The sequence below is a fragment of the Calliphora vicina genome, chromosome 1 (assembly GCF_958450345.1).
Source record: "Calliphora vicina chromosome 1, idCalVici1.1, whole genome shotgun sequence".
In the NCBI taxonomy this organism is placed as follows: domain Eukaryota; kingdom Metazoa; phylum Arthropoda; class Insecta; order Diptera; family Calliphoridae; genus Calliphora; species Calliphora vicina.
The window spans coordinates 56,149,932-56,176,821 of NC_088780.1; the positions used below are offsets into that span (position 1 = coordinate 56,149,932).

The 26,890-nt window shown below is 28.2% G+C and overlaps 1 protein-coding gene across 1 annotated transcript in view; it reads left to right on the top strand.

Moving 5' to 3' along the window:
* The window catches only part of sr (stripe), a 232,911-nt gene extending 210,988 nt beyond the window's left edge, over positions 1-21,923 (top strand). Inside the window, 4 exon segments of the mRNA XM_065514190.1 lie at positions 14,500-15,267; positions 19,827-19,961; positions 20,558-20,589; positions 20,591-21,923. Coding sequence (XP_065370262.1) covers positions 14,500-15,267; positions 19,827-19,961; positions 20,558-20,589; positions 20,591-21,916 — 2,261 coding nt within the window. The 3' untranslated portion in view covers positions 21,917-21,923.
* The last annotated feature ends 4,967 nt before the right edge of the window (positions 21,924-26,890 follow it).

Consider the following 26,890-nt stretch of genomic DNA (forward strand, 5'->3'; position numbering starts at 1 on the left):
AATTATATGACCAGCAGGTAGAGCACAATAAATGTATCTTAGAGATTGTTGTTTTGAAAACAAACTGTTGATTGGTTTAAATGCGCTTGCGCCAGCCTAACAGCCTGAAAATGGCTACATAACGGGGAGTTGACTTAAACAACCATTGGATACACAAACCTTTACAGATACATTCTCTCTCTCGCAACTAAATAGGGAGCAGATAAATGCAGAGTGTGAGAGAGAGCATGAGCTCGAATAGGGGAAATTTCGAATGTTCGAAATTTGTTGTGTGAGCGAGTGTATTTTATTTTTTTATTCGGTGGAAGGGGCCATTTGGTAAGATTCAGTTGTGCATACTATAAGATTGAAATTGAAAATGTATCTTATAAGCTTTGGCCGGTTTCATTCATAAAAACCAATTGAGTACTCATCTCGTGCTTCAGTTGTGTTCGAACTAGCTAACGTGACGGTCTAACCAACTACCTACACTATAATACACTCTCTATATAATTATTATTATACTCTATCACAAGAAATTCAAATCAGACACTCAGTTAAAGAAAAAAAGTATTTAATTTGAAATATTTTTAGAAAATAATAAAATAAATAAACAAATGTGAACTGTCAAATCTTTTTTTAAAAAAAAAAGTAGCCCAAAGATATCTATGGTTAAAAAACAAATTGTATTTGAAAAGAAAAAAAGTTTTTAATACAAAAAAAAAATAAGTCTAAATAAAAGTGAAAATAATTGTTATAAAGTCATATTGGATTAAATCAAATAAGAAAGTGTTTTCAAACAAAAGTATCTTAAAGATATTTCTTTTGTAATAAAGAAAGTGAAAATTAATGAAAAATTTAAACAAAAGGATTAATTTTGCAACAGCTGAATAAGAAAAATAAACCCTAAACTCAACTACTACAAGTTTAATTTTTTATGAATGAATTTTTGTAGTCTTTAGTGAGAAAAAAAGCTCTCTATAACGTTAACAGCAAGATAAAAAACCGAAAAAAACATTGTGACGTATTTTATTTTGTGCAAAAAATACAATAAAAACATCTACATATATACATACGTATATATTTATATATATTTGCATTATATATACTTTTTATCGATTTATTTAGTTGTGTGCTCTTACGTCTTTGAGCTTAAAATACACAGAGAAACTAAACTACAATTTAAATTTTTTTGGTGAAAAACAAACAAAATCATAATTTATATTTTAGTGTTTTTTGGCTGCTACGAAAAACACTAATTTAAACTAAATATCTAAAAAAATATATAGAATTTAACTAAAATTTATCAAAAAAAAAAAAAACAATTTAAATGTTTGTGTTATTAAACAGTGTTGCCCTACTCAAAGAAATCGCAGTTTAAGTACAAAATTGTGATTTCTTTTTTTCCGGCACTTTTTTCACATCTTTGCTGATCTAACTTCTGCACGTGCCAATTATATCCAGGTGGGTGTTTTGAAAATTATATGCATTTTTTTTATTATAAAATAGTAGAAATTCAGATGTCTATAAGCTGGCAATATTTTATAGTTAAAAATAAGCAGTGAACAAAATTTAATAGACAAATTTATATTTTTTGTCTGCAACAAGTTAAAGCTTTCTTTAAGAAATCGAATTGGATACATTTAATTTTAAAGATTTGTTTTAAAATAAAGATGCTATGGATCTTTAAATATTGGTATGCTGCATCAAGTTGCTGTCAAACTATTTTTAAAATAAATTCAAAATTTTATAGCCATTAGATTATCAGATCGTTTATTATTTATTCGAATTCATTTGGTATATGTTGACTGTCAACCAATATTAATTATTTCATTATATTGTACCATGACTAACTGGCCCACAGATTTTCAAATAAATAAAAAAAATATTTTTTTTTTCACTGTTATCATTAACGATCTAATTTTCTGTTTCAATGCTAACCAAATTTCAAATATACCAACTTTTAAAACCAACTTTACAATATCCTTTAGGGATTTTGTTTATCCATTAGTCTTGTCTAATTTCCAATTGGAATTATTGAGGCTGAAGAAGATGATTCGAAATTTATAGATTTTGAAATGAAAGTGGCTAACATTTAAAAATCATTTTAAATCAAAACTAACATTTAAAAATCATTTTAAATCAAAACTTTTTAATTTTTTTTTCTAAAGATCAAGTTGCCAAGATAAGTTTTTTTCATTCAAGTGATTGTTTATTAAATTTTTGCAAAATATTAAAGAATTTTATTCATCAAGTTAAATTTTTTTTAAAAAAAAAATACAAAAGAAAACGTTTTTTTAATTTCATACTATAGAAAAGGTTATTTAAAATGTTTTCAAATGGCAAAAAGCTATTCGCCAATCATAAGTAACTTTAATTTGTGTTTAAATTAAATTTAATATCATTAAAGTGTAAATTACAGTCTTAAACTTAAATTGTTCAAAAAAGTTTAAAACTTTGTAAAGCTTTCTCGAGAATTGTATAATACAAACATTATATTTCTTTTTAGAGTTTAACAACTCGAAATGGATTTGTTTTATTCTAGAAAGCTTAAAAGTTAAAACGAACTTAATTTTCCCAAAACTTAGAAATACGTATAAGATTAACAATTGGAGCATTAATTGATGTGTTTAACTTTAAAGCTTTATAATTTTATATTATGGTATTAATTATAGCGTTAAAATTAACAGTCTTTTCGGTTACTTCATAGTTTTTACTAGCTTTGGAAATTTTTAATTCAAAAACTAAACAAAATATTGGAAAATAGTACAACTGGTAGGTAAACAAACAGACTTTAAAAAAAACTATATTTCTTTTTATAGTTTAATAAATACATAAGGATTATTTATACTTGTATAAAGCTTTTAAACTTGAAACGAGCTTAGTTTTCCAAAAGCTTGAATCGGAAAATAAAAATTGCTACAATAATTACACAGAGAAAACAGAATCGTGATAGCAACTGAATTTGTTGCCAATCGAATGATTCGGTTGCACACATAGAAATACCAATTCTTCGAAAGAAGAATTTCGATTGCAGCAACCTATTGTTACCCTTTCTAAAATTGTATAGGCACACCTGTGAAATTCGGTTCCTAAGGTTGAATCATTCATTTGACAACACACTCGGTTGCTATCACGAATCTATTTTCTCTGTGTATTTTTCAATTTCTTATTAAAGATTAATTTTTTGTTTAAGATATCAAGAGATTTCATTCCAATATTGTAATTATTTCTAAACTAATTTTTTAAAAACTAAGCTTCTAGAATTTTTATTAAATATTGGAAAAAGAAGCATTTCTTCCAGTATAAAGCTTTCGACATGAAATTTAGTTTAAGAAATATTTTAACCAATTTAAAGTTTGTTTAATGCTTTATTATATTTACTACGTAAAGCTTAAAGCTGTTGTGCTTTAAAAAACACTTCTAACAGCCTTAAAGTGACATTTTACTATTAATTTTATATAATTAATTGCAGCTTTAGGAAAAAGCTTTATGTTGCCTGAAATTTTATATTATTTACAGGTTGTTGCTGTTAATTTAAATGTTTTAATAAAATTTCCAAAAAATACTTTTTGAAATTTTCTTATCAAAAAACGAATTCATTTTGAATTTCATAAAACATAGCAAATTAATTGCAATAGTTGTGAATCATATAAAGCTTCAGGCAATTCAAAGCTCTGACCAAATGCTAAGGACTTGTAAATAAAAAAGAAAAGCTTGTGGTTAAATTAATCTAGAATAGTTAGAAATTTAAAAGCAACTTGTATCCTTTTCATCTTCTTGTTGTAACAAAGTTATAATTTAGCTAAGTTTTAAATATAATCTGAGATCTGAATCCAAAAAGTTATTTCAGAAAAGCTTTTAATGAAATGAGTCTGATTTTAGCTTGGAATGGCTCTTAAATTTTTTATTAATTTACCTAATTCTCAAGAAAACAAAAGCTAAATTTTAAATTAAAATTCAGGTGTAAAATTTCGTTTGTTTATACAATTTATAACAGAATTTTCATAAATCGATTTTATTGTTTCAATTATTTAGGTGTTAAAGTCAGCACCTTTTATAGGTGCTAAATCAATTCCTATACAATACATATCTACATTGTTTCAACTAAAACAAAAAAACCACTAAAAGTATAAAAATTGTTTAAATAAATATGGCGGCTACTTCATACGCCACTCACATATACACTTATTAATGGTCTGCTATTCAAAGAAAATTACTTAATCTTGTAGTCGTGTAATTAAAAAAATAAATAAATATTTAAGAAAATGTGGAATGAAAAAGAAAATTACATGACAAAATGCCACTATTTTGTATGGTTAAATAAATTTAAAGATCATGAGATGAGTAGAAACATTTAAAACACAAATAACAGCCACTATATACATATTTACATACGTTGGCCACATTCTAGCCATAAAATAAATCATATTTAATATAGAATATTTTAATGCCAACAACTACTGAATGCTACTGAACACATCAACAGCGAGAATGTAATAATCTTTATAATTTAGGATGATTTCTAGAAAACTGGATGCATGTATAGTAGTCGTAGTCTTCTTTGCTATACTCTCACTAACTGATCATCTAAAGCCTTCTGTGGCTGTTTAAGATGAATGGGCTAAATAAACCAACTAAATAAACGTTTTCATACTTTCCAGCTTTTTGTGTGTTTAGGAGGAACATTTAAGAGTTTGAAATTGTTGCAGTAGTTGCTGTATTGTGTCCACATCAGTCAGTCACACCCCACTTAGGTGTAAAATTTTGTTTTGTTGGCGACATTATACTTATACAGCTCTCGGTAATTTAACGTATTAAATAATACTAGTACAAAAAAAACACAGCACTTGTAGTCTTAATTATTAAAAAATTGTTTATTTTTTTCCATGTCAGACAATAGAGATTAAAAATAATAATTTTTTATTAAAAAAAAAATCTTTTTAAAAACTGTCAAATTATAAACAACAAAAAAGTAAAAATAACTTGAACAAAGCCGTCGGTAACTAAATGGGAATTGTTAAGTGGGGAAATAAATATAGGCAGTGATAAACAAACTAATTAGTTGGCTTAACTATAACTAATAGAAAAACTTGTTTGAAAATTAAGAAAATACAGGCAAATGGTCAGGGATTATATTTGGCTAGACAGAAGAGTATAGAAACCTTTAAAGCTATAAATAAAAATACACAGTTTCTTAATAAAATGTTGGAGATTTCATTAGAAATGTTTATTGAAATTATAATACTTTTCTCAGAGTGACCAGCAACTTGCTGGACAATTGCATAGCTCAGTAAACAAATTTTTCAAATGTAATCTTAATATTTGAGTTTAAGGGTAGATAAAGTAAGCATTTTTACTGGAATTCAAGTTGAAAGTAAGTGTAAATCAAGCCTTGAATTATAGTCAAGCAATTGAATTACACTTTATTTCAATAGCATTATCCAGTAAAAAGCAAACATAAATTCAAGCCATTAGTTTTTTGTTAGAAAAATATTTAATTTTTTAAGTTTAAAACATCATTACACTTGCATTCAAGTCAAATTCAAACAAAATGTTCAAGTGCTGGAAATTTTGGGTCCTTGGTGCTTATTGGATACAAACATTATTAGCTATAAACATATTTTAGTTTATTCATGGAGATTTCAAGCATTTACTAGTAAAAATATGAATATTGAAAATCTGTTTTCTATTGTGGCAATCAAATTGTCTGTTGTACCAACAAAATTCAATTCCTTTAACCATATTTCACATTTCCTAACAAAATGTCTGTTGCAACAACTAACACTGACGTATGTTAGGCCTAAACAGAATTTATTTCTCTTTACCATAATGAGTTTTACCTAAAAAATATTTTTACAAAAAATTTAACCATTTTTTTTTTAATTTTAAATAAAAAATATTTTCAAATTTCTGAAAACAAAAAAAAGATCAAAAAGCTTAAAAATAAATGTCACACATTTTTATTTTCAAAACTGACATTTCATTTTAATGTTTGTATTGAGGTGATTGTTGCTTGTCGTTGTTGTGGTTGTTGCTTTAGTTGTTGTTGTTGTCATGAAACGGTGTGACGTTTCATATTCATAGCCACCATTTAACATTTATGACCTGCTGAGTGACTGATTGTCTTTTGCTGTTGTCGTAAGTGTTGCTGTTTTCATTGGGTCTGTCTGTCGTCTTAAGTTTTTTTTTTTTTGGTATTTATCTTTTTTTTAATAAAATTAAAATCCATAAATATTTAAATATTACGTTAAGGTTCCGGTTTGTTTACAGGTGATGAGGAAAGGTTTGTATCAAAAATGATTTAGAATACTTTGGTATTGAAATAAATAAAAGGTTTTAAAATCAAAATTCACACAACTGGCTTTAAAGCTATCTTTACATACTATATGAATTGAGATCTGAAAATATCAGTTTAATGACATCTTGGTATTTGAAAACCATTAAATTGCTGTTTTAAATCAGCTTTAGTAGCTGGCAACGGTAAAAAGATAAAAAGTAATATAAAAACACCTACTTTCAGCCAGACCGAAATATTCCATATTATTACCGAAATAATCTAAGTTATCGTTAAAGTTGCTTAGAAATCATTTCGAATCGGTTGCTGCCAAACTTGCAATATTATGTAGATAAACCAACGAACAAATGCTTTCATTCGCTTTGTTTCGGAATGAAACCGTTCGAGTCATCTTTCAGCAAATGATGACTCGGTTCGATTCGGTTTCTATATTTTCTACACTTTACCATTCGAACGAAAGTTTTCAATATAGAGTATTTAGTTTCAATCCCGACGTCGTTTGAAATAACTTTCATTTGCCTTGATCGAAGTCATAATATCTCAAAACCTAAAGTAATTGCCAGATAAGCTGTCTGTTGGTTACATTTTTTTAAAGCAGAATTTGAAATTGTAAAGTTCTTGTTTAACATTTTGTAAAATTTCTTTAATTATTTAAATTTAATATAGATTTTTTTCTATTAATTAGTCGTTAAATCTTATTTCTGTTATAAAAATGTTTGTACATTTTTATAGAGCGCGAACATATTTTTTAGATTTATATTTCCTCAATAATAAACTAATAAAAATGTCTCAATATATGCTGAATAAAATATGTATTATTTTTAATATGTTGCTAATGAATGACATAAAAACAACAAGAATATAGATACAAAATAAATATAATTATTAAAATTTATGGAGATAAATAGAAATAAATAAGAAAAGAAAAAGAACTCGATGGAATTTTTAAGCGAACTAAGAAAAGTAAAAAATTAAAGGGTCAGATTACAAGTTTAACAAGGTTTTGCGATGGTAGTAACAGCTGAGCAAATAAGTAATTTGGTTGTAGCAACAAAATGTTGGTAAAAACAAAACATTTGCTAAAGATTCATACCATATTGCCAGAATATATTTTTTAAACTAAAGTTCTATATAGAATAATTATCAGCTGTTGTCTACGACAACACCTTGAACTATTTATAATTTTCAAATTATTATTGTTTTATTTTTCACTTTCGAATAAATAAATAAAAAATGTATGTTTTTAAATTGTTGAACTAAAATAAATAATTTGGAATGTTTGTGTTTTTTTAAGCAATAATTTATTATAAGTGGCCACCAATTCTTTTAGAAAGAAAAGAAAAATATGTTGTCTTTATTTCAATATATTTATTTTATTTATAATTTAACATGAAGGTCATTTTGTGTCAAAAACATTATTTATAAAACATTTAAACAAATATATACAAACAAAAATATTGACTTTAAATTAAGGAAAAAACGCGTCACTGGGTGTTTAATAAGAAAACAAATTTATAGATATGTTTTAATAAAACGATTAACAAATTATATATTTTAAATATAAATTTAGAATAAAGAAATGAAAAATAATGGCTAAATAACTCTGAAATATTTGATTTGTTATAGGTCCATAACTTTGATTTTCAAGGCATTTTCTTTTATTATCCACTGTATTTAATTTAATACTTAACTGCCTTTATTGCTTTAATTACTTTATAAGTATTTAAATTTAAAACCTTATAATTTAACAGTTAAACTCTATACATTTTATATAATCCCTTTCAATTATTTTTTTTTTATATATCTATATTTGTATTTCGCTTGCCCCTCAAACGATTTAAATCAATCTCTAAAAGTCGCAGACAAATTGCATAAATCCAATCAAAATATTAGACACTTTACAATATTTAAACTTTATATATTTTTTCCTTTAAACATTTTATATTTAAATAAACAACAGCAACAACAACAATGGCCTGACACTATTGGAGCCATTAAGTAGACAATCTACATTTTGAAATCGTATCTTATGAAGAATGAAAACAGCAAAAAAAATCTTAATGTTTATTTAATAATGGCTTAAGAAGGCTGCAGAGAGGGCGCAATAATAAAACTCAGACGGTTGGCAAAATAATACTCGTAATAAATAATTTTATACATAAGTAGAAAAAATGTAGGAAAAAAAAATTATAATAATTGTTATTTATGATTTATAGTGAAATATATTGTAGTTAGTTTCTGTGCAGTTTTATTTTTTTTATCAATAAAATAGAAACTTGTTTGCAATAAAATGTTTCAATCAAATCAAACTGTATAGTGGTGGTACCAACTGAAAGTACTAATTGCCTAGAGACCAACATAAGAATCTATTTTGCAATTATAATAAGTTTGAATTTCTTCTTCGTTAGAGGGAAACAAATTTACAACACTGAAAGAAAAAAGTCTGGAAATAATGAAAAACTAAAATGGAGAACATAATCTAAATTTATTCATGCTTATACATATTTAGCGACATGTTTTAGAAATATAGCAACATATATTAGCAGAAGGTTGGAGATAGGGCATTGTATCTTCCCGGTCAATAGCTTACATTTTCGACAAAGAGAAATTTGTTAAAAAAGTGGAGTGATCTTAATATAACTTGTGATTCAAAGGACCCAAATTGTGTACTTCATCAATAGATTTTCTCTTCATTTGGTTTTTTAGGTTATAAATTCCGTCAGTTACACCAGTTCACTTGAGTCAATGGATAGGGTTTGTTTAATGTGATGCTGTTCCCAACTCCTACAGGTATCACAGTATAAAAGTTTGAGAAAATTTAAGCCAATGCGAGAGTGAGCCCCGAAATTATCTGAAATAGTTAATAAAGGGCAGGCTGATTGGATTAAATCAATAATGACAGTGGGCTGATTCGAAGGAACAAAGTTATCCACACATTTCAGTAGCTTTCTCTCTGCCTCACACAAGTTGCAGCCTTTACATATTCCTGATTCGTAAGATCACAGTTTTCAACTCATTTCCGCATATTTCTCTTTCTCTCTCCCAATTACTCTGTAAAACCTCTTTATCCATCCAGGTCAGCTTTATGACTAATTTACACGTTTCACACACAAAAGCTTTGTGAAATTGCAGTCTTTGGAAAAAGTGTGATTCGAAGGACCACAGTTCTCAGCTAATTTTAATAGATATCTCCTTCTCTCACACAATAACTGCCTCTTTATTCACCCATAACAAACTGATTTAAGTAACTGATTTGATTCGCACCACAATTTTCGAACCATTTACTTCTAACACTAACTCTGTAAAAATTTCAGCTTCTTTGTCCAGCCAGCAACCAGTAGCTTTAAGACTGATTTATGTAACTGGACAGATTCGAAGGACCATGGTTTCCAAAATCTGTTTCGAAGAACCATCGTTTTTTAACTCATTTCAGAAGCTTTCCTATGATTATTTTTACATCTCTTCCAAAAGTAGATTTTTTTATTTAAACACACATTTAAATCCAATTCTTTTTTCTCCATGTACTTTTAATTTGCTCAAAATGTTAGTAACCATAGTTTCTTGTTAATATTTCTTATCAAGAACGTACTTTTTATTCTCTCTCTTTCATCTTCTAGAATAAATACAAAAAAAACCATAATATTTTAATTGAAATGCTAAATTTGTATACACATTTATTTACAGATTTTCTTTTAATAGAAATAAAAAATTAAAAAAATGAGACAAGCATTTAGTAAACAGTGGGAAACAAAATAATTATTTATTTTATTTAAGGAATCAGGATTCCAGTTTATTTCCACTAACTGTCATGAAGAAACCATAAGCATAGATAAGTATACATAGAAAAGAAACTAGAAAAATGCTGAAACTAATCAGACATACGAGTGTTGTTTTTGTTTTCTCACAACTTAGGTTTTTGACAACAGAGTTTCCTCTCTATGTGTATTTTTTTGTGGTTTGAGGTTTATTAACCTTTCCACTATTGATTTTAGTAAAAATATGATCCGAAACAAACCCATTTCTAAGACTATTTTTATTAAATTCGAGCTCTCTCTTGCATAGAGATCTGAATTATTTGAAAATTGTTTATCATGTGATGAAAAAAATCCTCTCAGAGATTCATCTTGGCTTTAATTGAGATTATTTTATGAAAGAGGAAATAATAGAGAGAGTTTTAATCGAATCCATTAAAAAGAAAGATTAATGTTTGTGCTATAAAACAAAGCCTAACTTAAGGGGCGATCTTTACTAAATATTTACTTTCACATAACTTTTCTCACCCACTGTATTTCCTTATATGTATAGCAAACACACTTTCATAGTTACTACCAACCAACAAGTTATGAGTATAAGTTTTGAATATGCAAAAAATAAAATAAAAATCTTTAGATATTTCTAGCCATCAGAGATGAATGAAAACGTAGAATCTAGAATAAAAATTCAAACATTATTAAACATCCTATAAAAGACAATTTTTATATGGTTGTTTTTGTGCTGTTAAATTCTCCAAAGAATAGACACAAGTTCAATATAAAATCAACACCGTAAAAAACAAGTTTTTAAGTTTATTTCTGAAAAAAAAACGTTTTTTTTTCTTCTTAAAATTTCAACATTTTATACACAGTGTTTTTTTTGGACTTACTTCGTTCAGTTTAGTTTAAAGGAGTGTCAATTGAGTTTATTAAACAAAAAAATATATAAAATAAAATAATAATAATTATATACAACAAGTCTAAAGATATGAACAGAAATACATACATTTATAATATGTATGAACAAAAAAACTGATTTCAAGATTTCTGGTTTTATTGTATTGATTTTTAAAATCTTTAAGAATGAATGAATGAAGTTGGCTGTTTGGCTGAAAAAAAAAATACTCATCCATCGTTTTTTCCGCTTTATCTTTTGTTTTGTAATGATTGTTGTAGTTTTTTTTTGTTTCGTTTCTTAAACAATTTTATATTTTTTGGTTTTTATTCATTTAAAATTTGTTTTTTTTTTGGTTTTAAATTTTTATGAATGAATTTTTTTTGACAGCTTATGTGTCATGTTTTATGTGGTGTTGGTGTCTTGTAATAAAATACAATATTTTACATTATTTTTTTGTTGGTTCTTTATTTTTTTAATTTGGTTTAAGGTGTTGTTGTGGTTTTTTTTGTGTAAAGTCTTCTAAACGTAAAGGCAATTTACATAAATTAATTATTTATTATTTGTAATGAATGAATATCATGTTGAGGTTCAAAATACACAAAAATTTTATAATGGATTTGTTGGGGGAAATAAATTTTGTAGTATTTGCAAACAAGTTAAGACTTTTTAAGTCTATTATGTTTCTAACACAAGCTTTGAATTCTATTAATCAAAAAAACCAATAATTTGGTTATTTGGCAAGTCTCTAAATTTAAAACCTTGAGTTTGACTGAAAATTTAATTTTAATTTACTATCAATAATTTGCTACAAAATTAATTACTTAATTGTTATACTTTTGATTATTGCTTAAAATTACTTTCAATTTCTATAAATTAAACACAATCAAATGACATGTTTTGTGTAAAAAATTAAAAAATGTTTTTTCCCAAAACAATAAAAGCCTACAAAACGAACAAAACAGCAGCAACACCCACTCAAAATCGAAAAGATCTTCCAAGATATTAAACATAAAAGTGACAGCTGTCAATGACACAGCCACACAAGAGAACACAACAAAGAGAGGAAAGAGCAAAACATAAACAACAATTAAATTAAAATCGATTAAACGTTTTCATGATGGTCAAATACAAATAAATATACCACAGTATTTATTACAAAATAAACGATCGTATTGTACATTTGAGGTTTGTGGGGCAAAAATACACAAAATATTGACAGACAATCAAAGAATCAACTACTGACCCACATATGGTGGGAAAAACACATACACATTCACTACCCAAACAAATACCCACATCTTTCTTGAGAGATTTTCATTTAGTATTTAACACAAGAATTTTGAAAAAGTTTATTTTTATTAAAACAAAAACAACAAATTTGGCGCCAATTTTTTGCGCTTAAGATAATTTTCGTGTTAATTTATTAAAAATCATCATAAAAATGTTTATACTCATAGTTTCATTACATGTTGTACCAGTAAAATTTCTAATTTAATTTTCCGTTTAATTAAATTTTATATCTTATTTTTTATTAGATTCTAAAACTAATATTGTACGTAGTTGTCTCCGTATATGTAGAATTTTTTCTTCTGAAAATGTTAAAAATGTTTATTGAAGTGATTTTCTGTTTTCGTAAAATTATGCGCAAAAATATGGTTGTATTTGTATGTTGGTATTATAATAAACTTTAAACATCATTATTAGCTTCACTTGTATTGACAGTAATTTGCATAAAATGATGATTGGTCTTGTGTGGTGTGGTGTTGGGAACACTTACCTCCATCACCACCACCAATATGACATAAAATTATAAACCAACATCCACTCATATGTAAATATATTTTTTTCCTAAACCATGGAGATGAGCATGAAATTGTCAATGATTTTATGCTAAAAATTTTATAATGAATTTTTACGCTACATTAATAAAGAGTGAGTGTATGTCTGTGTATGGGCCAGAGGTTCTCAAATATTAATTTAAAATAAAACTAATTACAATTTATAATAGAATTTGGATTTTGTGTAAAAGTCAAAAATTATTTTTTTGTTTGAGAAAAAAATTTTAAAATTAAAATTTCTTAAACAAATCTTAAAAGAATATCGTTATATTCTGAAACTTAATTAGCCAACATGTTTTAAATGATTTCAAATATAATATTTTGAAAACGGTTAAAAATTGAGTGAGGCGCAATGATAAATCTTAAGATAACTTTTATGCAGATCTGGCTATACAATTGTAACATTTTGTATGTTTGTATTATTTTGCTGAATTTTTAATAATTTCGGTTTTTTGTTGCATATACAAATATGAAATTTTAAAATTTTGCGAATTTTTTAAAATTTTGTCTTGACAAAATTTCAAAATTTTTAAGAAATTTTTTTATATTTTAAAAATAATGTAATTTTATTGCATATAGATAATAGTTTTGTACAATACGTAATTTTTAAAAGGTTTCAGATTTCTGAAATTTCCAGAATTTTGGTCTTAAGTTTAAAAATAAACTAAATAAAACAAAATATATTTAATTAAATCTTTAGTGTTTTCTAAAAAAAAATATAATATTTGAGAACATCTGATATAATTTAGAACATTTCTACATTCTGGCTGTCTGCTTTGGTCCAAACACTTAAACACACTCCAACACTAATATTTTAGCCATAACTCCACTCAAAAGAACTGAAATTGTTAACAAAAAAAGAAAAAATAACCGTGCCAAATATCTGCGACATCACCTCCATTTAAAACCAATACAAGCCACTATTTTATTTCACAAGACAATAACTTTACAAACTTAATTAACAACCTCATCATTATGATCGGTTTCTAAACGATCTTCATTATGAATGAAAATCATTTTGTATGAGAGTGTGTGTGAGTGTGTGTCCGTGTACTTTTGTTAAGAAGTGTTGAAAAATAACAACACTCAACTTTATTAAAATCAACTTTGTCTCAATTGTGGCGTCATCTCAAAATTTGTTGTTTTATTTTATTTATTTATTTTTTTTGATTTTTTTTTTAAAAATTTTTCATAAATTTGATTTCTTTTTCAGTGTGTTTTACTGCCACATGAGTTAGTTTGCTTTACAAATGTTTAACATTTAGATATTTTGTGTTTTGAAAAAAAAAATTTTGTTGTTCATTGTGTTTTGTTGTTTTTGCATTTTAAGTGCACTTAATGACAGCATCTATGCGCTAAAATCACTACCGTTTAATTGTTGTTTTAACAAACTTTTTTTTTGTTCATTCTGTGATTTGTTCCCTGGCAGCTTTTTTGTGTGTCTATTATGATGAGGTACTAAACGAAATAAAAACAATGAAATAATAAATAATAAAAAAAACATATTTCTTTGATGGCCGTAATAATGGGACTATAGCATGTTTATTGAGGGCTCTTGAAGTCAAGTGTAAAAAGTGAAATTTGTTTTCTTATTATGTCTTTAAAAAATAAAGATTTTGTATATACAATATTTTTTGAAGATTACAAGGCAAAATAAATGCTTTTTTATTGAAATTATGTTGTTTAATATTTATAGATTAATAATTTTTATTTAATTATTCTTTGTCATTTTAGGTGGCGTAGCCCCTGGAACCCCATCAGCGGCCATGATCATGGAAGGGCTTGAAACCCTAGTGGCGCCATCGCATCACACATTCCTACTTACCGAATCAGCTGCTGCGGCGCATTTCAATGTTTTAAGTTTTGACACATGCCTGTTTAAGACCACCGCTCAGACGAGTCCCTCCACAGCGGTGTCTTCCGGCGCTACATATCTCACCACACCCTCCTCCTTTGGCGGAGGTCATTTGGGTTCACAAACCCTCTTACATTACAATCTCTCCACCACGTCACCCTCATCGTCGGCAGCCGAATCATCGCCCGCCACTGCATCAACAACCGCCTCCTCGTCCTCCCTCAGCAGTTTACCCTCATCGAATTCAGCATTATCACGCCATTACAATAACGCACGTTTGGGTTCCATCTCAGTGGCAGCTGAAACTCAGCATCAACATCATCATCATCACCAGCAGCAACAACAACAGCAGAACTCTCCTCTACACAATAATAGTCCTTCGATCGGCAGTGCTGCTGTTAGTATTAATACCGCTGCCACAACCACCACAAGTGGTCGCAGTTCGGCTTCTCATTTGAGTCTCTTGAATACCACGCAACATAGTCCGGTGGGTGGTGCCAGCGTGTCGTCCGTAGGCGACAGCATAGATATCAAACATTCGCATATTGAGGCTCAGCAGGGAGATTTGAATACACCCGTTACCACTTCTAGTGATATACCATCATTTTTTGGTCCTTCGACCGTTGTCGAACCACCACCAATAACAGGTTAGTTTTTCTTTTTCACTTTAAATCATTGCAATTCATTCATTAACATTTTAAAACTGTATAGATTTTTGAATACAATTTCATAAATTAGATAACTTAAATTTGTTTTATTTAACTTTTCAAATTATTTGAATTATTTTGCAATTAATAACTTTTTGTTGTTAACCATTTTAAATTAACTTCAAAATAAATCTAATTCAAGTTAATGACTTTTGTTTTAAAATTTCGATTTGATTAAAATAAATTTTAAAACAACAAACATGCAAACTAAATATACAATTAATTAATCATTTATTAAACATTTCCGTTCAGTGTCAATGTTTCTTATTTGAACAAACAAAAACTACTGCCACCGAACGAACTACTACTATTTACTGCCGTTTTTTCCCTGCTTCTTTATCATGTTCTTAATGCCAGTAAATGGTTTCTTTTTTTTTAAATTATTAGAAGCACAAAAAATAATAAAAAAAAACGCAGCAAAAAAAAATAAACAAAAACAAAACTACAAATCTTTGATAATTAAATAATATTTAGCTTGAAATATTCAGTGTAATACGAGTATAGTTGTTGATGGATGTGTCGAGTAATTTTCTAATTGAATTAATGAACAGAAACTAAAGTTGAGTCTGTATTGTAGTAGAATTCAAAATGATATCAACCCCATTATAATTCAAATAATTAAATGCAATCAATTTTTTTTTAAAGAAAATTATCATTAAAAATATTTTAAATTTAAATTTATTTCGTATTAAGAATTTTAATTCCAAATGGAGAGTTTTGAAAAAATAAAGCAGTTAATTATCTTATTTTTGTAGTCGAAATTTAAAATCTGAAATGTATTGGAGTGTATGATCAGTAATTCGATCGATCGATTCTTATACAACTGCTTAGCTAGGCTTAAAATTTATATTTTTGAACCTAATTGAATTAATTCTAGTGGCCATAATTCCCTTTCTTCCTTCTTTTTCTTTAATACTATTTTCAAAATGCAGTTTAAACATATTAAAGTATAATCTTTACATTCAACGATTTTTTCAATAGCCTATTTATCTGCTGACTGAACTAAAGCATACTTTCAGGCTATAATAAACATAGTTTTATTTACATTTTTGGGTTTTCCTTACAAATTTAATATTTTAAATATTTTTTTCAGTTTGTCTTTATAAATAAAAACAAACATATCCAAAATGAATAAAATTTTTTAAATTTAAACTGATGGAGCACTCAGAAACGCCCACGCAAAACCAAAATTCTAGAGATGAAAACTGAAACAAATTTGTCTCTTGATATAAAGATATTTAAATTAAATATAACTTAATATTTTCCTTAAAAATATTTTAGTATTTAAAAACAAACCAAATGAAAAAAGAAACAGCTAATATTTTTTAATAAATTTATGAGACATGTCTAATATAATATTTTTACAGTCAACTGTCTCTCGACTGGCTAAAAACAAACGTTTTATTATTCACATTATTATTAAAATATAAAAGTTCTTTTTATTGTTGGCTTTTTTAATTTTTTATTTGACATTGATAAATCAGCTTTTAATCGTAGATTTTGGCAACAAAAAGCCATTTATTTCAAAATGACAAAAACGGTTTGTTTGTACCAAAATCACCATAATAAATACCCTCCAAAGATACAAGACAAACAATAAACTAAAATACTTTTAACTCATGCGTAATAATGAATAAAACATGCATGGTGGCATGGCTCATAATACAAATTCGAGTAACAATATTTTAATAAAATGTCAAGAAAACTCCTTAAAGAAATCAAACAAATTAGCTCAACAATTTCGGCATATTGCCATAAACTCATTTGAGCATAATTTAAAATGCATTTGTTTTTTTACAGCGAGGACTTGCTGTTTCAAGGATTTATAGTTTTATTTGTGTCTTTTTCATATTTTGGCCAATTCCAAACAGTCTTTCTCATTTATGGTTTATTTAAATCATCTTAATAACAAGTACATTTTTATATTGTTTGTAAGTAGTGATTGTTTCTTTTAATGGTCTTTTATAAATAATAAACACAGTCATAAAATAAATTTAAGTAATAAACATTTTGGGTAATTATGTTATGATTTATTAGCCAAAACTTATAAACAAAGAAAATTACAAACTCATAAAACAAACACTTAATAATTGAACATTTAAACACAAACTGTTTATACAATTTAAGATGTTCCACAAAATATTCATGATCTATCAGAAAATTAAAACGGATAATAATTATGTTTGGCTTAAAAACAATTGTTTGGATAATGATATTTCAATTTTATTAATTTTTTGGTTTGTGCTTTATTTTTTTTTTAAGTCAAAATAATTTGTCATAGAAATAAACATTTGTTTTAAACCTAAAAATATCCATGGCGCAATGACAATTGTTGGGATAACAATTTCTTAAATACTGCTTAATATATTGAACTTTTCATAAATTGGTATTTTTCCTTTAAATTTAGGAAAATTACAGTTTTTTATTTTAGATTTTATGAATAAAAAATAAAATTTTGAAATTTTTTTTTTAATTTTCCAAAAAAAAAATTATTTTTTTAATAAAATTTAAACAAAATTTATAATAGAAAGCCAAACTAGTTTGCAATATAAAAATATATGTTTTGCTTACAACGGATAAAACTTATCCATGGCGCAATGAAAATAGTTCGGATAACAACAGTTCATTAAGGTTTTAAGATTTTAAACTTTTTATGAATTTGTATTTTTCTGCTATATTTAGTAAAATTTCGGTTTTTTGTGTTTTATTTCAGTTATAAAAAATAAAATTTTAAATTTTTTTTTAAATTTTGCGTAAACAATTTTGAATATTTTTTTTAAATTTTTAATAATTAAATAAGTTTTGAGGATTCTATAACTTCCCACAAGTTATAGAAACGGGGTACAGGACTCAATGTAAAACGTTCTATATTCAATATTTTTGATGCTTCTTTTTGTTGTATTTTTTAAACAAATTTTATTACATTTCCTATTTTATATTAAATTCAGTGTTTTTGCAAATAATTAGTAAATAAAACAAGAACTTGCTTTTACCCAGTCCTTATCTTTACTCATTCCCTCATTAATATTTTGCCATAAAAAACCCCCCTATTGTTTTTCCTCTTCTGATTACTTTATGACATCTAAATATTACGCAATAATATGTTGCAACAAAAAAATAAAAAAAAAAAACACAAACAAACAAATGTGCGATAAAATATTTAGTATAAAAATTTCAATGACATTGCCACTGACTGGATTAGAGTGATTGAGCATGTCAATAAACTTGTAAACCATATAAATAAAGTCATCATTAATATTGGACAGCAGCTCCTCTCTCTGGGCATTAAAAACAAACAGAGATCAGAAAACAAACAATCATGTAGAATGCAATAAAAGTCCATAAACAAAAAAAACAGCCAAAGGAGAGATTGATGTCACCTCACATTAAGATCACAGCAATACAATCCATCAGTTGCAACTGCAATAACATGATACGTTACACTTATAGTGAAGAATTGGAAATGCATCATTAACATTGCAGCGCCACAAAAAAAAAACAACAACTGCCACACTATGTTGGTATGTACTCGTATTTATAACATAAACAATTGCTGCTAATGCAATGTCAGTTGCAAATGTTTAACATTGTATTGTCTTGCGCTTATCCCAGTTAGTTGTCGTCTCAGCTACCAGCAAATACTGGCTTTATGGCTGGCCAGCTGTTTTTGAGGGACAGAGAGTTTAAGATGCCTTCCAAATAGCTCCTGTTTTTTTCATTTCTTCTTATTCTTCTCGCTTTAAATGTTGATTGTTCTAAAGTTTGTGTTTTGTTTTGCTGTTTCTTGACTTGTTTTATTCTTGAGAACGTAATTGATCGAACTGGAGTTTTGGAGCTGCATAAACGACCTCCCGTGTTGAGATTTCTCAGGAATTCTATATAAAACTTGGTTGGTTGGTTCGTTTTGCACTAAACCATTGAACATGTGCAACATCTTGGTTGTTTTTTTTTTTTTGTCTGGTTGTTTGTTTTAATCCGAGATGCTGTTGTGCAGTCATTTGCTGAGCCACCACTTTAAATTATATTATTTGTTTGTGTTGCTCATGTTGTTGCACGTTTTTTGTCGTCTGCTTTTTTTTAACTGATTTTTTGTCAATAAAACCGACATAAACTGTCACTTTGGTGGCACAAAAACTTCGCGGAATTTATTGTCATTCAATACAAAACACTTGATGTATTATGGCTGGATTTGTGGCAAGCAACTGAAGATGATATGACATTTGCATAAAGGAATTTGATTTTTTTAGTTATAGAAATAGAGAATTTGTTTGAATTATTGCAAAAATTTAGATAAAAAATATATAAAATTGTATTCAAATTATCCAAAAAAATAAATAAATTTTACACTAAATTTTCAGATTAAAAAAAAAATATTTTTATTAAGATTCATCATTTTCATATTTACTCACCTATATTAGCACATTTTTTTTTAATTACTTTATAATTTAATTATGATTTTTATTTATTAGAATTTTGTGTTTGTTTGTGTCATATTGCAGGTTCCATTGAATCTGAAGATTTGTCGTTGGAACCTCAGTCAGTGGCCAGTCCGGTATTGTGCAGTCCATTGAAGGAGGAACGTAGTACCCCGCCCACATTGACAATTGTTAAGGAAGAAACAAGTAATAATAGTTGTACCATGTATCCTACATCCACCACTACCACACATCAACAACTAAGTCAGACAACAACACCAACAACGACAGCAACGTTAGGGACAAACAATACAAATACAACACAAAGCAATACACCTTTACACCATCACCACCAACAACAACAACAGCAACACCATCACACACAACAGCAACAACATCATCAAGAGCAACACCTGCAAACAGGACAACAATCACCACAACAACTTGAACTAGATCAACAACACCAGCAACACTATCATGACCAACAACAAAACCAAATATATCAGAATCACTTACACCAGCAACATCTGCAACAGCAGCAACATCAACACAATCATCACCTACAACAGCAACAACACTATCAACAACAACACCAAACACACCCCCAACATCATCACAATCACCATCATCACCACCACCATCATCATCCCTATCAACAGCAACAACAATCCCAGCATGCAAACAATAATAATACAAGTAGTAGTAGTAGTGGTAAAATATCATATCGTGGCATTTTTACTACCACAGGTAATACCACCATGAGTGGTCTAAATACAGCTGTTGCTGGTGTGCAACAACAACAACAGCAACAACAGCAGCATCAGCAACAACAACAGCAGCAGCAGCATTCTCAACTTCAACAACAACAGCAGCAGCAACAGCATCAAACACAAATGCATTCACCTTCTCTAACGGTATTGCCTGGTCCTATGTCTCCTCCTTCCGCTGGTTTGGGCAACAGCTGGAGTCTACCCAGTCCCGACAAGACTCTATTCCAGCCACCCATGTTTAGTCTTTTGGGTCCAGGACCTCAAAATGCGGTAGCCACCCAGGCTCACTATGGCACACAGCATCAAACTACCATTCCCGCCTCTACGCCCTCACCCTCCGCTCATCATATGCATGCTGCAGCAGCGGCCTACGAAGACTCTCGCCATGTAGAGTTATTGGGCCTGCAAATGGACTGTTCGCCCATTTTACTTAAGCAAGCCGCACCGCCCAGTTACGGCAGCGCCAGCACCTTCACCACCTTGGCCGATATGCAACAAGCTCAAAATTCCCATGATTTGCAACAGTATCGCCAGCAAATGAGTGTATCCACACCCAAATATCAATGGCTAGATTCACCGGCTGAATATGCAGCGGGTAGCCAGCAAACCGCCACTTTGGTCTTGCCCGGACCTTCTTCGGCCTCCTCTAGTACGGCCTTGGGCGGTGGCATTATACCCAAGCAGGAAGCTTATGCCGAGCCTACTCACACACCCACTCATCATATGCAAACGACTCCCTCCGCCTCCGCGTCAGGATCTCAAACCGGTTATTCGGTCGTCCAACTGGCAGAATATTCTCCCTCCACCAGCAAGGGTCATGAGATTTTATCTCAAGTCTATCAACAAAGTGCCATGCCCTTGAAACTAGTCCCGGTTAAGCCACGTAAATATCCTAACCGTCCCAGCAAGACGCCTGTTCATGAGAGGCCCTATGCCTGCCCGGTGGAGAATTGCGATAGACGATTCTCACGATCAGATGAGCTCACCCGCCACATACGTATTCATACCGGTCAAAAACCATTCCAATGTCGCATTTGCATGCGTTCCTTCAGTCGCTCTGATCATCTGACCACACATATACGCACTCACACTGGCGAGAAACCCTTCTCCTGCGATATATGCGGCCGTAAATTTGCCCGTTCCGACGAGAAGAAAAGACATGCCAAGGTTCATCTTAAGCAGAGAGTTAAAAAAGAGAAATTAAGTCAGCAGCAGCAGCAACAACAACAGCAGCAACAGCAACAAATGCAGTTACAGCAGACGACAGCTCAGCAACAACATCACCAGCAGCAGCAGCAACAACAACAGCAACATGTCCATGTCCATCATCAGTCGGCTGCTCATGCTCATATGCTTCATTCCTCCGATATTTCCATAGTATCATCGAGTGCTACTAGTTTGTAGGTCGAGAAGAAATCATCATTGCTGGAATCCTATAGAATAAAAAGACTACCACCACTGATGCAGCCAGATCTAACCACAGTATGGCATTCCCCGCTCTCACCCACGACACCCCTAGACACTATGCCCACGGCAGAACTATCGCTTAAAAGAGACAAACGCAGGCAATTTGTCTTTGAACCCGATTTCCTACTCAACTCATCTTTGGATGCTGACACAGGTGCAATGCTGGAGGCCAACAATGACAACGACAAGGCCACAAATACTACTCCCCCCAATCCCAGTTCCCCATTAAGAATGGAATTGGATTCGGAGCAAGATTCGCACGAAGACGAAGAGGATGAATGTGAGTTTTTTGTTAGCGAACTGCTGGAGCCCAGTGTGGCCAGAAGCACCTATGCCATCAAGGATAATCAAATAACGTTAGTAAGTGGTGGTCACCACAGTGATGGTAATAGTAATCATGAAATGGTCATATTGTTCCTTACCGAATAAGTTAAGAAGTTTAAAGGGAGTGAGAGTGAATGAGTGATGCAACTAAAAACAAATCAGTTAATATGATAAAAGACAATAAAACAAAAACAAACTTAAATAGTAGAATTATACAAAAAAAACTAAAACATTAATTTCTTGTTGAACAAATTGATTTATTCAAAAAATTTACACACATACACGTTAGCGATTATTATTCACAATTAAAAGAGTTTTTTAGTGTTAAATTAATGGAAAGAATTACCTTTCACCTTTAAAAGTGTGACAGCTGTCAAATTTTAGCAAATTTAAATTACTAATTGTTTTAAATTTATTGTTTTCATTTCATAAAGTGGGCGGTTTTTATATACCAAACTCCTCCCACTTTTAAACAAATTTTAATAATTATTAAAGAAATACCACGAAAAAAAGACATAACAAAAAAAGAAAGATAGACAAGTCATTAACAAAAGTAGTAGTAGTAGCTGTCGCCATTAATATTGTATGATTTTGTTTTTGTTTCTCTAACATTCTCTAAATTATAACAAGTTTTTATGACACTTTTATGCAAAAAAAATATAAAGTATTTGCTAAATTTAAACATAAAACACATTTATCTGTCAAACAAACAAAAAAGCAAAGAGCGAGAGCAAAAATTAAAAGAAATTGCAAATTAGAAACTGTCAGTCAGGCTACAACAACAAACAATCTATATTAGGGTGTTTACGTTTTTGGGGGCGAATTTTGATTTCAACTCTGAAAATATGAGGTTAATATGCAGCCGTAATGCATCGGCTCTGAAGTTTAGACAAATTGTTATTAAATATTAAATTTAGTTTTAACGAAATCGTAATCTCTCCAAAAAATATATTAAAATTATAAATCAATGGCAAAATATTCTTTCTGTAAAATCAAACATTAACCGATTCTACTAAAAATATATAAAACACCCCTATAGACATAAATTGGGAGTACTTAACTGACAATATCAATTGAGCAAGAAATTGTTATGAGTATCAAAGCTAATTGCCATTAAATTAACCGTTACAAAGTTTAAGCGGATTGAGATAGAGAGAGTAAGGGAAACAATAAAAGAAATATTAATGGATTTATGACAGTTATATGTACGTGTTTGATAAGAAATAGACAACAAATGGTAAAACTAGTTTAAATTATAAAATTGTAACAGATTTGAAAAAACACAATTATGACAGTTATATCTCATTTTGGACATTGTTTTCATAAACCCAATTGGAAAAATTAGTAAAATTTAATTTTTAAAATTTTAGTTAGAGTTTCCTTTAATTCAACACCAGAATTCTTTTAATGCAAATAATTGAAAACCTAAATAAACACAGAGCTGTATTTATGTGCCAATAATTATTTTTTTGAAAAATAATGAAAAAAAAACACTCACACAATACAAATTTTTCAGTAGAGCCAAAAATGTAAATTTAAAAATTCTATAGGATTTTGATGATGATGTTGGAAAGCAGCACAATATAAATTAATTAATTTTAAAATATTATTATCTTAAAACAAAACAAATAAAAATAGGTTGTAACAAAAATTTATAAAAATAAAAATCACAAAACAATTGCTGAACTATTAAAAACAGGAAAACAATAATTATAAAAGAAATAAATAAATTTAAACACAAAAACTTAAGACATTTAGATAAAACCTAAAAATAATAATAAATATTACAACAAATTATTAACAAACAAACAAAAAAAAACATGTAAATATTTGAAATTAAACAAAACCACAAGAAAAAGAGAAATTGTTTAAAACAATTATTACTACAAAAACAAAACAAAGCTAACCTTACTAAAATTATTAAAAATAAATAAATTAAAAATCTAAAAAACTACAGCTTAATTTATAAAATTATTATTAACTAATTTATTAATTAATTTAAAACAAAACAAAAAAAAAAAACAAAAAACATACTTATATCTCTAATACTGTGATCTCATGTGTAATAAATAATTAATAATTCTTCCCTTATTTGAGAAAATATTAAAAATAATTTAAAATAATTTTTTCTAAAGCAAAAATTAAATTTTAGACAATTATATTTTTTTTCTCAACAAAAAAAAAAAAAAAACAAAACAAATACTTATAATTATTAATATTAACCTAAACAATTTTTAAACTATTAATTAATCTTTATAAATAAGTTACCCACAAAAAATTATTATTATTTTTATAAATGATTTTAGCCCAATTATTTTTAAGTTTTTTCTTTTTTTTCAATACAAATTAAGCAAAACAAACAAACAAATCTTTATAAATTAATTAACACTTAAATTTACTACAAATTAAGCTTAATAAGTCTTTTTCATAAAAAAACACTTTATAAATATATTTAAACAAAAATTGTTATATTTAGCATATCAGATTATAAAAAACATAAACAAAAAGAAAATCTTAAATTTTTTATAAAAAAATAAAAAAAAACATTTGAAAGCTTTTAAAAGCTAAAAATATTAAAAAAAAAATAAATTGTTAAACATTTTAAATTATACCTTTTCATTATCCCTTCCATTATTTTATTTTTTAAATTTGTTTCTTTATAAAAAATGATAAAATCATTTATTTAAAAAAAAATCATAACATTTTTCTTTTGTTAATTATTTTATTGTTTTAAGACAAACAAAAACTGTTTTATTTTTATACTATTTTTTTATAAATTATTATTTTTTTTATTATTTCTTTATAAAACAAAAAACAACCACAAAAATATATAACAATTGCTTAAAAAATTTTAAATTTTTGCTGTTTTATTTCTTTATTTTAATTTCAGTTAAAAAACAAAAAACACACATTTTTAAAACAAATTTCCAGATAAAAATTTTAATTTTAAGACTTTTCACGGTCTTTATTATTTTTAGTATATATTTTTCGAATATGATATGAAAATAAACATATAAATTACACAAATACCAGGTCCTATATTATTTTTCATAACACCCACTTTATGGAGAATCCATTGCAAAACCTGCAGAAAACTTTTATTTTTGACTATACATTTTCGATTTTAATAAAATTTACCACACATATTATAAATTCATAAGAATATTAGTCCAATACCTCTCTTTCACTTTTAGAGTCGATTTAATGTTTGCCGTCTGTCCGTCCGTGCGTCTGGCTGGCTGTCCATGTCCACAGATCGAAATTTTGACGATATTTCAATAAAATTGTTCACATTTTTTCCCGTCTAACGACGAAGCCTACTGAAACTGGTTAAAATCCGTCCCATACAAATGTCCTCCCGAAATCTGACGTTTTTGTCATAAATGTCTGATTTATATAGTTGTTAACACAAATTTATCCACAAATAAGTTCATATACAATAATAGCAAACATTTTTTCCGGATCAATCCATAATTGACCATAGCTACCGAGAATCACTTAACAAGGCCTAATTTAATAGCGATCGGTCCATAATTGGTTACAGCTCTCATATAAGGCCCACTACCGAAAATCACTTTAATGAGCATAAATCTCATAGAAATAATGGAATCCAAATAAAATTTGTTTCATATAGAAATAAATCAAGCAGCCTAATTCCATTATGATCGGCCCATATTTGATCATTGCTCCCATATATGACCCACTACCGAAAATCCATCATCATTTGCTCATATACTCAGTGTAGGTTATTATATGTTCAGGATTGGTCGGCTATACTTTCTAACTTGTTTAAATTTCGGATTTAGTTATAAGGTAAACGTAATTTATACAGAATTATCTTTCCAAAAAGATATATAAATAAAAAATCGATTGGAAAATCTGTAACTCAGGACACATGTCAAGGAAAATACAAAACAAATTGTATGTTAAAGGTTTTTTAATGCAAATTGTTGGCCGTGATGCCGCGAATTTGATCAACCAAAGCATCATTTAGTTATCTGTTGCAAAAATTTGCAGATCGTGTCATCGCACCCTCTGTTTTAATCAAATAAATCCATAGAAAAAATATGCTCAAGGTCACGGATCCTGGTCAACCATTTTGAGGTAAATATAAGACTATAGTAAGTTGAGACCATAGTAAGTTGGACCTACAATGGATCAAAATCAGAAAAAATATTTATTAACCCGAATTTTTTTCACCAAAAAAAAATTTTAAAAACAAAATATTTTGTTTTTTAAATTTGAAAAAAAAAAAATTTTAAATTTTAAAATTAAATTTTTTTAAAAAAAATTAAAAAAACAACTTTGGAAAAAAAATAAATTTTGATTACCTAAAAATATTTAAGATTTTTATTTTGAAGTAGAAGTAGAATACGGCACAGTCGTTGTTTATATTAAAATTTCCGTTTTTCACCCACCTGGATTCGCGCCATTTACCACCGAGGTCGAAGAAAAATTTTACGAATATTTGCGACTTTTCATTAAAATGTTGTGTATTTGTTAGTGGATTTTAAAGGAGCTTCAGTAAAATGTTCAAATACAATAGATTTAGAAATAATAATAGAACTGTTGACGAATTTTAACCCA